This window comes from Equus caballus, chromosome 20 (genome assembly GCF_041296265.1).
Source record: "Equus caballus isolate H_3958 breed thoroughbred chromosome 20, TB-T2T, whole genome shotgun sequence".
Taxonomy (NCBI): Eukaryota; Metazoa; Chordata; class Mammalia; order Perissodactyla; family Equidae; genus Equus; species Equus caballus.
Window position 1 is genome coordinate 13,440,657 of NC_091703.1, and position 17,961 is coordinate 13,458,617.

The 17,961-nt window shown below is 39.6% G+C and overlaps 1 protein-coding gene across 10 annotated transcripts in view; it reads left to right on the forward strand.

Annotated features, from left to right (window-relative positions):
- HIVEP1 (HIVEP zinc finger 1) overlaps window positions 1-17,961 on the forward strand; it is a 135,597-nt gene extending 117,636 nt beyond the window's left edge. For all 10 annotated transcript variants that reach the window (XM_005603577.4, XM_005603578.4, XM_023624465.2 and 7 more), the window contains 2 exons: window positions 14,168-14,679; window positions 16,240-17,961. In XM_005603577.4, the coding sequence (XP_005603634.2) occupies window positions 14,168-14,679; window positions 16,240-17,421 (1,694 nt within the window). In that variant the 3' untranslated portion in view covers window positions 17,422-17,961. The remainder of the gene's footprint in view (window positions 1-14,167; window positions 14,680-16,239) is intronic.

Sequence of the window (17,961 nt, forward strand, 5' to 3'; positions counted from 1 at the left end):
TTTAAAGCCATTACCTCTTTAGGCCCATATGCGTCTGTCTTTTAATCTGGATTATTGCCTCAAATGTTCTTGAAACAAGGAAACAAAATACGATAGGACTTTTAATCTGTGACCCTGGAGTTTTCCTTGCTGAGCTGTTGTTTGTTTTTTCCCTGCTGTTGCTGTTTTATTTTGTAGTGGGAATTTAGACAATAATAACTAAAAGAAGCAAGATTTCATTAAGTGGATAGTCCGATTCAGCAACAACAATAATAAATAATACCCCAGCAGAAATCTTTCGTGCAGAGCTGTTTTTATAAACAAAGTCCTTCAGTGCCTCACCATCCCTCCTTCTCCACCAGATGGAGTTTCCAAGTTTGGGTGGAAAGTCTGGGAAAATTTTTCCCTTGCAACATTCAATTTTGTATGTATGTGTAAAAATGTGTAATGACTAATTTAGAAATCTAGCTCTGCATTTATTAAATTAGGGAGCATTATTTCCCCTGGAATTAATTTCTACTCTGACTCAGCATCACTGTGGTCTAGAATTTTCCCCATAGAATAGACTGTCATAAAAGATAAGAACTTGGTTTGTTCCTACTTTATTGTTTCTATGTGTTAAAACCCTACCCATATCAACTCCACAGGATGTTATAAGGAGTAGCAGCATACGTTGTGAAGTGTTTTATTTTACTGTCAATTTCATTTCCCCAGGAAAAATACAAATTATTAGGCATGTATTAGTAGTAGATGAAGTGGCTGACTTTTAGAAAAGTAGGAAGGAGAATCAATATTTTCAAGTATTACAGTTTTAAGTTTTGAAGTATACATCTGCTGGTGGAATGAAGCTCAGGTGTCCCAAGGCTGGTCAGTGTCAAATGATCTTATATGCTCCATTCTCCCTGCTTCCTCCTCGTGGGTTGGAGTCTCTCCCTGCCTCCTGGTTACACCGGGCAGTCTGCCCCTCTTAGGCATCAGGCTCACGGCAGTGGTTCCATCTGAGATTTTAGCTCCCACATAGGATTCTCTACCCATCTCAAGATTACTGCCTTACAGTGTATAATAAATGAAAATAAGTGATAAAATTGTGTAAATGTAGGGTCTTTTTACATATAACTTGCTGTCTTTTCCCTTTTATGGTGAACAGTTTTTATCAAATGCTTTTGTAGCATCCTGGGATCTTGATATTATTTTTCATATTCTTGGTCTAACATAAATCTGATATTAAACCCGTTGCACAGTACACTGCTAGACACCACACTGGGATTCCATTTGCTGCATGTCGATAATAAAAATTCAGGACAACACGGAGGTTTGGCCAGCAGTAAGGTGCCACCGCAGTTATCACAGTTAGCTTTCCTACCTTTATTCCTAAAGGTAGTGATTACAATGCTTTTCAGATGCCTTTCATTACGCCTTCACAGCTGCTGTTGGTGAAAGACATCTGGTCTAGCTATATGAAAAGTGGAAGTCTGAAATAACCGAGTAAACTACCAGCTAAATATCCTTTGTCACCTAGATTTTCCTTAACGATGTTGAAATTTGTCATTTAATAATGTTAATAGATTACAGATGCCTAAATTATACAGTGAATAAAGAAAAATAAGTAGCCAAATTCAGGAGCCGCATATCTTTTAGGAAACTAGTACTTTAAAAAGTCAGGTCTTGATCACTATGAAAATTTGTGACATTGTCTTCTCTAGATATTGAATAAAATTCCTAAGTGGTTTTGGTAATCACACTTCCTATTTCATGTCAACAGTGTAGTAGTTATGTCAGTAGAGGAGTCCTTAAGAAAGACTATCAGGGGCCGGCCCGGTGGCACAGTGTTTAAGTGCACACGTTCTGCTTTGGCGGCCCGGGGTTTTCCGGTTCTGATCCCTGGTGTGGACATGGCACTGCATGGCAAGCCATGCTGTGGTAGGCGTCCCACATATAAAGTAGAGGAAGATGGGCATGGATGTTAGCTCAGGGCCAGTCTTCCTCAGCAAAAAGAGGAGGATTGGCAGCAGTTAGCTCAGGGCTAATCTTCCTAAAAAAAATACATAAATAAATAAAAATAAATAAATGAAAAGAAACATAGCCTATTAGATTCAGCACACTTCTTTGAAAGTCACATATGTGTGAATGATCAATGCTAACAGGATATGCAAGAACTTGCTACATATATTTAAGTCTTGATTAATTCAGACATCTGGGAAACGGGGTAAATCTTTTTAAAGAAAAGAAAAAACCACAAGGGTGTTGTTTGGAGACCCCTGTGCCACACTTTGCAGAATAGCAACCCAGAAACCTAAAGATAGTGTTTTTAGGTTTATAGGACAAATTTAGGAGTTTGGTCATTTAATTGATCTTTTCTGTAGCACACACATACTCATTACCGAGAAATAGCATCTCTAGCTTTCATTCATTCAACAAAATTTTATTAAATGCTCACTGAAGGTCAGACAGTGTTACTCTGGGATCCCATCATAATATTTCTTTTTTAACCATCATCACCATTTGGTTTTGTTTTGGTCAGTTCTGGCATCCTGGGAAAAGTCCGAGTCTTTCTATACTCTGTTTATATTTACTTATTCCCTTATGTCTGCTTGTTTCGTGTTTTCACCAAAAGTTTGCTCCAGATTTATTTCTGCTTTAACTTCAGTGTTTCTTTTCCTGGCGTTATCTTCAATCTTTATTTTTTTTGAGGATCCTAAACCTGTTTTCTACTTTGCTAACCACATGGTATCCAGAATGTCATTCACCTGCGTAAGGTGCATGTCCCCTGTTTGAGAGAGACTGTTTATTAAAGGTCAGTGTGAAGAAGGGGTGATGCAGGGCTAAGGACCCAGAGACCCCAAGGTCTTTTTAGTTCTTCACTGCCCTTAGCAACAGCAGGCTGGCTGTATGGCTACCCATTTTATCTTTGGCAGATGAATTCTTCTTCTGATTTTCAAATGGAGTAAATTTAGAGATGTTGGGAGATGTTTATTTTGAATTAAGCAGAAGGAATTATACATTTTTCTAAGCCAGCCGTTACTATTTGGACATTTGGCTAAAAGAAGTTTCCATTTAGTTTAAAACTAGCAACTCCAGCTGTAATTATAGTATGTGCTCATGAAAAGTCTAATCTCTCCTGCCCAGCTGCACACAGCCCTGCGTTCCTGCTGTGCACAGTTACGTAGTCTCAGGAATTTGTCTGTGTGTTCTGGGGTGTTCGTGAGTACCTTCTCATTTTCACCTTTTGTGTCAAAAATCATGCTGCCGGCTATTTGCTGTTCATGCCTTGATCCAAAGAATGTTTTTGTCAACAGAATGCTGGACTTCAATGCTAGGAATGTTAATATGTGCCCTCAACTGCCGAACTGGGGGAACCGTTTACTATGGCAAAGTGTGACTAGAAACATAATTCTTGTTGGAGTTTAAGTATTTAGGATACTGTGTGTAAGATGGTGTTAGATCACAGGATTTAAAACCTGTCACATTTACCCTTAAAAATAATTTAAGTGAATTTTTCTAAATGAAATTCTTCCTAAATAAACCTGTAGAATATGTTTTTGCCCTTAAGATTTTTATAGAAAACACTATTACTCCTTTTAGTAAAAATTGCCACGCATAATATAAAACCATAATAGGTCTTAGGGTTCATATTTAAACCAAAGAAGTGTTGATATCCTTAATGAACGCCTAGATGTGACAGTCTTTTGGTTTACTTCCTAAAGTTAACAAACAGTAAGCTCTAGCCCATTATATTCTTAATGATCTTTTTGTCTTTGAAAAAAACAAAGACAAAAAAACTATTTCTGCAGTAGTTGCATGCTTTAAAAAGCCTTTTCCCCATGCAGCTACTGTTTGTCTGGATTTCAGAATAAGACTTCTAAACATATGAGAAAAACAAAACAGTGTTGATCCCGGGGCGGGCGGGGTTGCTGACCTCCCTCCTGCGGAGCGTCTTGAAGGGCGTCCCTGGTGCCGTCCTCATGAATCTGACTCTTCCAGCAGGTGTCACTGTCTGGCAGCAATGGGAGGGCAGCTCATCCAGCTGATCTCAGAAAGATACTCTGGAAATAAATCGTTAGAGAAGTTATTTGACATAAGTTTATTGAAACATTTACTTTTGAAAAACAATATTGCTGCATTACATACCTGTTTTTCCTCTCTTGAATTTCAGTTCACAGGAAATAAAAGCATTAATTTTGTGCTTATGCAAAATTTTACAGTATTGGAAAAATTTATTTATAATGAGTAGGGAATGTGTCTAGGAGGACATAAATTAAATAGAACTTTTAAGGGTCATTTATTTATGAATTCCTTTAGCAATGTGGATTCCTTATGTCTGTTCTGGAGTCCCTGGGAGATACCTGGCGGAAGACACAGCTTTACCCTCCGGAAGTATTACTGTCTATATTCTGCACACCAAGGAAAGAACAATTGTAACGTAGTAGTGAAAAGTCAGTGTATCTTATTGGGATAATAAAGGGACTCCGAAGTACATAAAAACCTGTTGCCAAATTCTGGCTTTGATACTTTCTAATCATATGTAAGTTTCTTAATTTCCTCCTGTAACATAGGTTTGCTGGCAGATCTCTCATGGAGTGGTTATTAGGTTTAAACATGATAGTAGAGTGTAGAAGTTGGCACACTTTCTGTAAAGGGCCAGGTAGTAGATATTTCCGGCTTTGTGGGCCATAGAGTCTCTGTTGTGACTGCCTAACTCCATGGTTATAGCACCAAAGCGGCCATAGACAATATGTAAACAAATGAGCTGGCTGTGCGCAATAAAACTGTATTTACAAGAACAGGCGGTAAGCTACATGTGGCCAGCAGCTGTAGTTTGCCAACCCCTGATAGACTACATACTTAGTGTAGTACACTAGTAGTTTCTATATTAAATAACATGCTATCGCGAAATGAGCAATATCGTAAAGTCATAAATGGTAAATTTTTGGAGTAGTTAACGAGTCTGTGTTCTCGTCCTTGCTGGCTTGTGATCATAGAACAGTCACTTTTCCTTTCTGGATCTTCTGTCAGCACAACTTCTAACTCAGTAGTAATATTCTTCTTTGGGGGGTTGGGGTTATGGGAACAGCAAAGTAGTATGAAAGGACTTTTATTAGCATGAATCCAGAGGGCAGAGTTATTTGGGCTTTGTTTTGGTGCTATGGATATTTAAAAGGGTGCCATTGCCAGCTATCCATTTTGTCTTTTTTTCTGTCACCCTAAAATATCAACCCTGTTAACAAATATATAGTGATCCAAAATTCATTTGCTGATTTCCAGACTTTGACAGTCGTCTTCCCCTTCAGGGGTTTGCAGACGAAATGCACGCAGAGACGTAAACATTATTCTTTCCTTGCCGTGGGAAGGAGAACTACGGAAAGGAATCCCAGCCCTTCTAAGTGCTCTCCACGCTCTAGGCAGGGGGCTCTGTCCAGGGAGAAAGAAAGGTCCAGGGAAGCCGCACCCTGCGTCTTCCCATCCATAATACTGCCAACCTCAATGTGAAATTTGGTGTGATCAAGGCAAAATCAAATTAAAAAGGAGCTAAATAATTTTATCCCCTTTCCCCATTAAAAAGTATATGATGTTCTTTTTAAATCCGTCATATAAATTGCATTTACTGAAAATTTATATAATAAATTTAAAAGATTTATAGTATAACTAATTATCCTTAAACTTCTGTAGTCACTGTAAAATGCAGTGTATTTGTTGTGAAATTAAAAAGGTTCACTTATTAGTGTACACTCTTCTTTGGGATTGCATTTTATATGTTCTATTCATAATCAGATTATGTGAAGCTTCTAATGTCTGTACCTATGAACATTCAACTCATACATATTTATAAGCTAGCTCATTGACTGTAATTCATTGTTGACCTTCAGATCATTCTACAGTTAGGTTTTTTTAAAAATGATATTTCTCATAATGTGGCATGTTTAGCACAAGCTCAGGAGACAAAGCTGGGTTTCAGTCTCAGCTCTGACATTTGCGAGCTGTGGGCTCGACACTTTAAAATAATTAACTCTATGTTTCTTTTTTAAAAAATCATTGAGAAAAAGTCAAGTAAGTCCTTAATTAACCCTTGTTTTGGTTATGATCAAATAGTGTTGGTCTAGGTGTAGTGCTAAGCCAGGTTCTTTTGGAGTCTGCATGGCTGGAACCAGAGTAGAGCCACTGAGTCATTTTATGCATAATTGAATAGGAAATGCAGAAATACATTTACAAAATACAATTTTAGGTGGTGAAAATTTAAAACATGTATATAGGGTAGGGTGTATTTTGGAGAAATTTCTTGTGCTTTTACGTTAACCAAGGGAAGTATTGGAATTGGTTTCAAGAATTAATACTTCTCTATTAAGCAAGTTTTTTCTTTCCTGTTGTTTATCAGAAAGAATAGTCTTGATGCAAGCTTATCTAAATGAGACAAAATATTGGTGTCAATAGAGTAAAATAAAGACCCTGGAGTATTGACATAATTTTTCTTTTAATGCCATTTTTTTAAGAGATTATTTCAATGTTACAGAAAAGTTGCATAACAAGTGTAGAGAGTTCCTGTGCTGTTCGCCCAGCTTCCCCTAATGTTAGAATCTTACATAACTGTAGACTGTTTGTCAGCACTGAGAAATGAACCTCAGCTCAATATTACTAACTAAAGTACAGAACTCCCTCAGATTTCACTAATTTTTGCACTCATATCCCTTTTCTGTCCCAGGATCTCCTTCAGGATCCCACATTGCATTTAGTCGTCACAGCTCCTTAGCTGCCTCCAGTGAATTCTTCTGTCTTTCTCTCATCACCTTGACACTGCTGGAGAGTACTGGTAGTTATTGTGTAGGGTGTTTCTCGTTTGGGGTTTTCTGATACATACTCATGATTGGATGGAGGTTGTGCATTATTGGGAAGCTCCCATAGGATGGTGTGCTTTTCTTAGTGCATCATATCAGGGGTACGTTATGTCAGTGTGTTATTCGTCTTATCAGCCTTCCTCACTTGGCTAAGGTGATGTCTGCTGGGACTCTCTTCTGTACTTACTGTTGCTGCCTTTATAAATATTAAGTATGTGTGGGAGATACTTTGAGACTATGCAGATATCTGGTTTATGCGTTGATGGATCTTGCCTGTGGTGAGTGTTAATGTGGTGGTTTAATTTATTAATTGGAATTTTTCTGCAAGGAGAAGTTACTATTTCTCCATTCGTTCAATCATCCATTGATTCATTTACATCAGTATGGACTCAAGGATATGTATTTTTATTCTTTGGGTTCTAATCCAATACAGTCGTTATTTATTGTGTAGCTCAAGTTCTCATTGGCCATTGAGAACTCTGAGGTCTGTTCCTGTCCCCTTTCAGTATGGCCCATCTCTTTTTCCTTATGCAGTTCCTTGCTTTCTGGCACCCCAGGACGTTCCAGCCCTGGAATCAACCTTGTCTCCACGGACCGCTGGGTCCCTTTACTGGAGAATGGTTATTTAGAAACCAAGATCTAGCTGCTGGGTAGTGGATTCCTTGCTACTGACCTGTCGTCACTTCCAGCCCCTCTCACTGGATAGAGCTAGAAAATGGATGTGTGTATGCTAACTGATACATGCACACACATCTGTATTTACTTCTGTATCTGTGTGTGTATATACCTGTATATACACACACTTATGTCATATATATAAATGAGAACATGAGTCCATACTGATAATTTCAATTCCAGTCCACCACCACAAAGTTTATTCTAGCCTTCTCCATTTCCTTTGTTCTTTCACCTACAGTGAGAAACTTGAGTCTTATCTACATTATGTTTATATATTTGTTCAACTCCGATATACTAGTAAACTAGTTTCAGAAATCCTGACCCACCTGTGAAAAACAGATCTACAGTTACGGCGCAGTGTTTCTGTGCAGTTCTTTTGTCTTTAGCCTCCACAGTATCTGGTCAGGACCCCTTTGCTGTGCTTACCTGAGTGGGACCTTTCCCCCTGCCCCCTTCAGCGTGCTTGTGTGGTCATTTGTACTTCACGTAGAGTCGTCTGTCTCAACTTGCCTTCCATCTTAAATCTCCCTGCGTCCTGCTTGATTATGTTTTTATTCACATACAATAAAATTCACTTTATGGTGTACGGTTCTGTGGTTTTTGACAAATGCATAGAATTATATGTTCACCTCATGGTTCTATACAGAACAGTTCCTTCACCGCCAAAATTCCCCTGTGCCACTCCTTTATAAGACAACAGCTCCCCCACCCAACAGCCCCCAGCAACCACTGATCTCTTTTCCTCCCTGCAGTTTTGCCTCTTCCAGAGTGTCATGAAAGGAATCATAGAATAGTAGTTTTAGGGGTCTGGTTTCTTTCACTTAGCAAAATGCAGTGAGATTCATCCGTGGTGTTGTGTGAGTCAATAGTGCATTCCTTTCTATTGCGGAGGAGTATTCCATTGTATTGATGTGTCAGAGTTTTTGTCCACTGACCTGTTCAAAGATGTCTGGGTTGCTTCCAGTTTTTGGCAATTATGAATAAAGTTGCTATAGACATTCATGTACAGGTTTTTATGTGTGTGTAGGTTTCCATTTCTCCAGGGTTTGATACTAGGAGTGGAATCTCTGGGTCATATGGCTAGTGTACATTTAGCTTTGTAAGAAACTGTCAAACTGTTTTTCAAAGTGTCTGTACCATTTTACATTCCCACTGGCAGCACATGAGAGTCCAGTTGTTCTGCAATCTTACCAGCACTGGTTTTTAAAAAATAGTCTAATAGATATGTAGTGGTATTTCATTGTGGTTTCAATTTGCATTCCCCTAATGATTGATGACGTTGAACATCTTTTCATGTACTATTTGCTTTCCAGATGTCTTCTTTGGTGAAGTATTCAGAAATTTCGCCCATGTTTTAAAATGGATTGTTTGTTTTCTTATTGTTGAATTTTGATAGTTTTTTTGTGTATTCTGGATATAATGCCTTTGTCAGAAGTGTGATTTGCAGATGGTTTCTCTCAGCCTGTGGTTTGTCTTATTGTTCTCTTTTGCAGTGTCTTTCTCAGAGAAAAAGCTCAATATTGTAAACCCCAGTTTATCAATTTTTTCTTTTATTGATTGTGCTTTTAGTGTAATATGTAAGAAATCTGTCTAATCCAAAGTCACATAGATTCTACAGTTTTCTTCAAAAAGTTTTATAGTTTTAGATTTTACATTTAGGTGTACAATCTACTTTGAGTTATTTGTATAAGATATGTATCAATATTCATTTTTTAGTGTGTGGATGTCCACTAGTGTCAGCACCATTTATTGAAAAGACTATCCTTTCTTCATAGAATTCCCTTTGTCAAAATTTAGCTAAGTATATCTGTAGGGTTTTTATCTCTGCACTCTCTCTCTCTCTCTTCCAATCTGTTGATGCTCTATGTCCATCCTTTTGCCAGTACCACACTGTCTTTAATGGGAGTACTTCACCTTCTCTCCTTTTTCAAAATTGTTTTGGCTGTTCTAGTTTTGATTCTTTTCCATAGAAATTTTAGAATCTGGTTGTCAATATCTGAAAAATGTTTGTGAGGTTTTTAGTGGAATTGAATTGCATCTTTAGATCAAATTGGGGAGAAATGCTATCTTAACAATATCCAGACTTCCAATCTATGAATATGGTATATCTCTTCACTTCTTTCCCATCTTTGATTTCTTTAACCACTGTTTTGTAGCTTTCACTATACAGATGCTGCACATTTTAAAATTTATATCTAAATATTTCATTCTTTTGGTGGTATTGTAAATAGTATTGTATTTTTAATTTTGAATTCCAGTTGTTCCTTGGTAGGGCATGGAATTTTTCATAGATTTCCTTATTGTCCTTTTAATGTCTGTGAGATCTGCAGTGATGTCTCCTCTTCCTTTCCTAATATTGGTAATTTATATCCCCTCTCTCTGTTTTCCTTTTGTCAATTTCATTATTTCTGTTCTCATTTTTATTATTTCTTTCCTACTCCTTACTTTAGGTTTAGCTTTCTTTTTCTAATTTCTAAAGGTGAGAACTTAGATTATTTACTTGAGACCTTTCTTCTTTTCTAATAAAAGTGTTTGATATCAATAAATTTCCCACTAACCACTGCTTTAATTGCATCCCATAAATTTTGGATGTTATATTTTAATTTTCATCCACTCAAAATATTTCTAGCTTTTCTTTGAAACTTTCTCTTTGACCCGTTGTTAAGTATGTTGTTTAATTCTGGAATATTGGGGATTTTTCAGATATCTTCCAGTTATTGATTTCTAGTTTAATTCTGTTTTCATCTAAAAACATACTCTGTGATTTCTATTCATTTAAATTTGTTGGGGTTGGTTTTGTAACTCAGGATATGGTGTATATTGGTGAATGTTCCATGTACACTTATAAGAAAAGTATATTCTGGTGTCATTGGGTGGAACAGTCTATAACTGTTAGGTCTAGTTGATTGATAGTGTTTGTAGGTCCTCTGTGTTTTTACTGATCCTCTATATACTTGTTCCATCAATTACTGAGAGTGGAGTGTTAAAGTCATCAGCTGTAATTGTGAATTTATTACTCTTTTCAGTATTAGCCTCTTTTTTTTTGAATCTCTGGTTTAGTTGCTGCACATTTAGGATTGTTATATGTTCATAGCGAGTTAACCCCTTTATCATTACCTAGTGCTCCTGTTTATCCTTTATAATATTTTTTGTTCTGAAGTCTACTTGGTCTGATATTAGTATAGTTTGTCCAGCTATATTTTAGTTAATGATTTAAGGTGTATCTCCGAACTTCACCTTCAGTCTCTTTATGTCTGTGTATCTAAAATTGATTTCTTGTAAACAGTATTTGGAACTTGCTTTTTTATCCATTCTAGCAATCTCTGTCTTTTAATTCATGTGTTAGACCATTTTTTTTAATGATGTTATTCACGTAGTTGGAATGAAATCTACCATCTTGCCAGCTGTTTTCTATTTGCTTCATTTTATGTTCCTTCTTTTTATGCCTTAATTGAGCATTGTTTACGATTCTATTTTATTTCCTCTATTGACTCCCTTTTAAAAACATGTAATTGTCTACCTTCAAATAATATTACATTGCTTTCCATGTAGCATAAAGACTTTATAACAGTATATGCACAATTCCTCCTTTCCATCCTTTGTGCTATTGTTATCATACCTTTACATTTATATATGCAGTAAACACACGATACATTGTTACTGTTTTTCCGTGGACATTCAGTTATCTTTTAGAGCAAGCAGTTAAACATTTGGGAAGTAATTTTACCTTCGTTTATTACCTTCTATTTCTGATGCTCTTTGTTTTTTGGTGTAGATCCAAGTTCCCATCTGATGCCATATTTTCTCTACCTGAAGAGCTTCCTTTAACATTTATTATCAAGTAGGTTTGCTGGCAATGAATCTGCTCAGTTTTTGTTTTTCAAAGACAGTCTGTATTTCTCCTTCTTCTTTGAAAGTTATTTTAATAGGCATAAAATTCTGGGTTTGACAGTTTTCTTGTTGTCACCATTACTGTCTTTTTCATTTGTAGCATTTTATTTCATTCTTTTCCTAGTTTTCCATCTCTCAACTGAAATTCCCACCTGATTTTCTATGTTATCCACATTTTCCATCAGAGCCTTTAGCATATTAATCGTAATTATTTTAAATTCTCTGACAGTTCTGACATCTGTGTTATATCTGGCCAGTTCTGGTTGCTTTTCCTCTTCTGACTGTGTTTTTTTCTTGCTTTTTTGTATGCCTTGTAATTTTTGTTGGAAGCTGGACATCTTATGTAAAACAGTAGAGATAATGTAAATCGGTTTTATGCCTGGCAGTGGGCAGGCCTCCTCCTGCTAAGCCTTTGGTGTGAGAGTTAGAATTTTTCTAGTTAGAAGCTGGACTGGGTTTGAGAGATTTGTTGTTGCCATGACTACCTCAGTGCACCAGAGGCTTCAGATGCCCATAGAGGTACCTTGTGTTTGAGGTGGGGGATGGATTACGAGAGCAGTGCCTCATCAGTTCTAGTTTTTTTTCGGTCTTCCCTTTGTACTGTTTCTCAGAGGGGGCACCCTACACATTCTTGTTCTTCTCTCCCTCTCCCAGAAGTATTGTGCTGTTACCTGTCATGGAAAGCTCTTTAGCTTGGCCGTAGCGGGTGAGCAGGAGGGCAGCGTGCGTCTCTGTTCTGAGTCAGCCTCAGTCTTCTCTGTGGACCATGTTCTTGGGTTTCTGGGCTATGGCCCTCTCACTGCCCTACCCCTCCCTCAGCTATTGTGCCGGACTCAGCCGGTAATCTTGTCCCTCCTCAAGGAGTAGATTGTGTTTTTTCTCCCATTTGTTCCCTTTCGCCACTGCAGTGGGTGTTCACCAGGGTCTCGAGGGCAGTCACACTTGTTGCCCTTCCCTTCACAGGATCACGTTTTTGTTCCTGGTGGGGAGAGGGAACGTGGAGCCAGGTGGAATTCCTTGCCGTCTGTGTAGCTACTGCTCCTCTCCCCCAGCTCTGGACCCCAGTGGACACTTAGCGCTCTTTTCTGTGAGTGCTTGGGTGGGGCTCATGGCATAGAGTCTGCAAGAGAGTGTAGCCCAGAGGATTCACACAGTCCTGCCGGCCCACACGCGGCTCTGACCAGTCTGTCAGCTGTTGAGCTGAACTCCTCTGACCAGCGTCCTGTTGCATCTGCTCCAGATGACGCAAGCTGTGTCTTCTCTCTTCCTACAGACACTGTCTGCCTAGAGTTTGGGCTATTTGAGTGTCTGGGATCCCAGCTTTATGATGGGTTGGGAAAAAGTTGTAAATTTAAAATTAGGCTTGCTTTTCTTTTTTAGAAAAAGGAATATTTTTTAAGGTAAAGGACGTTTCATCCTAGTTCATCTTTGCAGCAGGGTTCCCTCTGATGAAATAAATCACCTCCCTCTGCAGTAACCTGTTACTCCTCCTCATCCAGTTTCTTCTGTTTTTCACCAATTCAATAAATTGATATTATAACAAAATAGTAGAACCCTCGAAGAGAAAAGCTTATGAAATCACATATTAAAGGAACCTAAATGCATGTGTTTTATCTTTGAATGTTTAGAAGTAACATGTGCTCAAGATAAACAACATAAAAGTTCTAGTTCATTCCATCTCCTAGAAATAATCGCCCTCAAATGTTTTAGTGTTGATTCCTTGAGATTTTTCTCTAAGCTCTTACCTTTGTGCAATAGAAAGAGTAGTAAAATAAATTAATATACAGACCATTTGGGAAAGCCAGGAAATAGACCTATTGCTTATTTCTCTGTTTACATTTTTTTCTCTTCAAAAAAATACGTGTAATTGCAGAAGGAATTCCAGCTCAGCTGGACATGGGCAGGTGTCTTCTTCATTGTAGTGCATTGAGAAAGAATTGAGGTAGACGTTTCCTCCCCATTTAATTTTATAAGAGAAAGAGCCTCTAATTTTGCAAGATTTTGAATAGATAAGGTTTTAAACCGAGTTCCACACGAGCTTATGAGAATTTTGAAACTATTCCCGGGCCAGTCTTGAATATCCCTTGTTAAACACAGTCTCCCATGACGTTATGAGGCTGATAGGAGTGACTTGTGGTTACCGTTCCGCTTCCTCTGGGGAGTGGGTTGAATCATCATGGAAAAAACATCCTGGGAAAATTTAGCACCTCTCTTAGTAAACAAGTAGTAGAAGGAGGCGTAAATATGAGAGAGGACTACTCAGAGGACGGTGGAAACATCTAAAATATGATTCAAGTGTTAAGGAACATTATTTTGCTTACAAATACAAAATGCTATCAGGTTTTTGCTTTTGTTTTAATTTGTTCAATAAAGGGAGATACAAAGAAGTAGATTCAGAAAAGAATTGTATTGAACTGTCTGTTAAATTTTTTTTATATGGTTTAGTTTCTTTTGGGGATTTTACAAGTATAATATTCGAGGGCTTCATTTCTGATTTTCGTTGTGCATTACCTTCTGCCTGCCTACTCTCCCAAGACTCATTTCATGCTCCGCGTCCCTAACAAAGCCCCCCCGGTCATGCCACTCTGTCAGCACCTCACTTCTGAATCCCTCTTAAACTGACGGACGTTCTTCCCCATGTCCGTCTACTCAATTGAATCGTAGGCTTTTTGCGGGTGGAGTCCTTGTCTTTTATATTTCTCACAGTATTGCCAAGCTTATAAAGAATAAAAGATTGCATTTGTCTACTTGCAAAATCTTCTGTAACATACTCTATTGGTTGTTTCTATTAGATGAAAAACAAAGATTCAGTTACGAGCGGTCTGGATATGATCTTGACGAATCTGATGGCGCAGATGAGGACGATAATGAAAACGAAGATGACGATGAAGACAGCCAGGCTGAATCAGTCCTGTCGGCAGCTCCCTCCATCACGGCCAGCCCACAGCATCTTCCGTCGAGAAGTAGCCTGCAGGACTCTGTGAGTGCAGACGAAGACGTCAGGATTACCGATTGCTTTTCTGGGGTGCACACGGACCCGAGGGACGTTCTGCCCAGAGCGCTGCCCACCAAGATGACCGTGCTGAGCACAGTGCAGTCGGACTACAGGACGGAGACACAGTCTCCGGCGAAGAACGGGCAGCAGGCTGCAGGCGACGAAGATGCGGCAGCTACTCCTGCAGACTCCTCCAGGTCCCCTGAAGCGGCCCCCAGGTTCCCGTGTCAGCAGATGTCTGTGGACTACCCCGAATCAGCAGAAATACTGAGAAGTTCTGTGGCAGGAAAGGCCGTAGCTTTAACACAGGTACATGGTTTGTTGTTGTTTGTTTAATCCATTAAATATGGGGAACCTAGTGGCTTAAGAAAGTAAAGTACTTAAATTATTTGCGTATGGCTAGATAGTTTGTTTAAGCTTATTTTTTGTTTTATTTCAGGGCAAAGAACATTTATGTCCTGAAGGTTCTTGTTAGGTGTTTTAAAAAGAATTCACATATTCTTTTATAAATCTGTGAAAGAATCAAAAGGATCTTTAAAAATAAGCTCTATTATTATTTGCTTTTTATTTTTAATCTTGAAATAAAGAAATATGTATGTGCCAGTTGAGAGCCTGGGTTCTTCCCCCACGGCCTCCTCTGAGTTCTTTTCCCCTGGCGCTGATATGGCAGCTCTGCACTAGATAACATTTTGCATTTTGTGCCTGTCAGCAAGACAGCTACCAGTTTCTATGGCAAAGTTAATGTGACCCAAAAAACCTATCAAGAAGTTCCCTTTGCTTGAAGAGTCAAATTGTCGTGGCAGCTTGGGAAAGCTTCCTACCCAAAACTAGCCCAGGGCTAGACACGGGCCTGCCTCCTGAGGGTCACCCTCAGTGCACTGTGACACTGGAGGAGTGTTTACTTCTGGGAGGAACACGTTCTTCTCTCCTTCACGGTTCTGTCACCTCTAGTGTGTATTGACGATTGCAGTAGGATTTCCAAATGTGGCATGTTTTGGTTTGCTAGGTAATGCTGGAGAAAAATTAAAAGACTATGAAAGCTTGGATTTCTATAGACCATCCTAAATGGATATAATTTAGTTAAATTACATTGATATTTAAATTATGTTAATATTTAAATTAAATTAGTATATAAATTAATGTAGCTCTGTAATACAGATATTATCAAGAAAAAGCTAATATTTAGCTGATGGTCTTGAGTGGAAGGGAGGATTGGCAAGATTTTGCCCCACTCATAGCATTTCATGCTTTCATATTGGTCACTGTGCTTGAAGCTTCTCTATGCCAAAATCTCCCTCATACCTGCCATGCCTGGAAATCTGGTTTTCAGTAGACATTTCATAAACGTATGAATGAATGAGTGAACAAATGAAAAACTGCAGAGCTTTTTATTAATGACAACTCTTTATTTCATAAATGAATAATCCTCCAGTTAATTTTTCCACTTGAGTTGATACTCATAGCCAACCAATATCTCAATTTCTCGGTAACTTCCAGACTCTAAAATAGGGTGGTGCTAGTGGTGCCAGCAGTAACAACAACAGAAGAAGAATATAATTATGGCCACCTCTCAGGGTTAATTTTAGTATAGACAAGACGATATCCAGGAAATTTGTTTGAAAACACAACGTACCATGCAAAATTTGTTGCCGTTATTTGTACTAGAAAATAAAGAAAGAGATTAAAGACATAATACATTTTTAATTGGAGATTTATTTTTTTTGATCGAAATAGAATTTTTAGCAAGCTTATAATTTTTGTGAAATACAGATACATGTACTTGCACCTCATTAGGAAGAATAGGTCTTAGGCTAGCATTTTAGCTCAGGACTAAGAGCTGTAAAAGGATTGTGCTTTCTTGTCTTGTAGAACGCATCGTCTGTCAGCCTTCCTGCTCCCGCAGCGGAGCGCAGCCCTGAGACGGCAGCGGGGCTCCCTCCCTTGGCCTCGCCTCAGCCCGATGCTCAAGAACACAAGCAGCACATAGCTCTCCAGCCGACTCCAGGCCTGCCTTCTCCCCACACTCATTTGTTCAGCCACCTCCCTCTGCATTCCCAACAGCAATCAAGGACACCTTATAATGTGGTTCCAGTTGGGGGCATCCACGTGGTTCCTGCTGGCCTCACATATTCCACGTTTGTACCCATTCAGGCTGGCCCAATGCAGCTCACGTTCCCTGCCGTCAATGTCATTCACCGAACTGTGGGCACTCCTGGGGATACGATCACGGAAGTTTCTGGCACTACAAACCCCACTGGAGTGGCTGAATTGAGCAGTGTCGTGCCATGTATTCCCATTGGCCAAATCCGTGTGCCAGGCCTTCAGAACCTGGGTACGCCGGGCCTGCAGCCGCTTCCTTCGCTGGGCATGGAGGCCGTGAATATCCTGGGCCTGGCCAACGCCAGCCTCGGCCCGCAGGTGCACCCGCCGGGGCTCGCTCTGAACGCCGTGGGCCTGCAGGTGCTGGCCGCAAACCCCTCCTCGCAGAGCAGCCCCGGCGCGCAGGCGCACATTCCGGGCCTCCAGATCCTCAACATAGCCTTGCCCACTTTAATCCCCTCCGTTAGTCAAGTGACCGTTGACGCCCAGGGAGCGCCCGAAATACCCGCCCCCCAAGCCAGAGCGCGCGAGGCGCCGCCCGAGCCGCCTGCCGTGGCCACTGCGACTCAGGGCAGCAGGACCGCGTCTCCTCAGGGCTCCCCTCAGGTCCAGCGGGCAAATGCTAACAAAGTGCTAGAGCCGCCCGCCCCCGCGAGGGACCACGCGAGCCTCCAGGGCTCGAGTGAGATGGACACGGGGAAGGCGGCCTCCGTGAATCATGTGAAGCTCAAGCAGGAGCCCCCTTGTGTTCAGGCCCAACCAGCAGCCGCGGCAGAGCCTCTGCGGAAGGCGCGTCCAGAAGCTTCCACAGAGCCGTCGGGCCCGCACACTCTCCCTCCAGACAGACAGGGGCCCCGGCCCGCAGCGCTGCCCCGCAGGCAGGCCACTGCTCAGTTCAGTGACGTGAGCAGCGACGACGACGAAGACAGGCTTGTGATAGCAACCTGGTAGCTTTTTATTTTTTAGGGTTTTTTTGTTTTGTTTTCTATAACACTTAAAGGTTTCTTTGAAACCCCTCCTTTCCTTAAAGCACATTTTTCTGACATGAACTCATGACTAATCTTTGTGCAATCATGAACTTTTGACCAATAATTGTTGTTTTGTGTCAGCTCCAGCCATTTTTGTACATGTTGTATAGACAATTGTGCCTTTTAGGAGTTTTGTTTAGAAACTGTACAGACTGTTGAATATCTATATACATAAAATATATATTATATATGTATATGAAAACTAGGTAGTTATTTGTGTTTAGTGAGAAAAACCTGTCAAATAAATCAAATGATTAAATTATATGTTGCACTGTTAAATATGAATTTTTATGGCTGTGGGGCAGAGTTTGTGTATAAATTAGTATGTATACTCCATATTTATTGTATTCATATTAGTCTTTGAAAATGGGTCTGTCCTTCTTGTGTAAGACAGTAACTTTACACTTCAGACAGATTTTCTGTGTTCTGAAATGTTTCAGTAAAACATTGTTTACTGACTTTA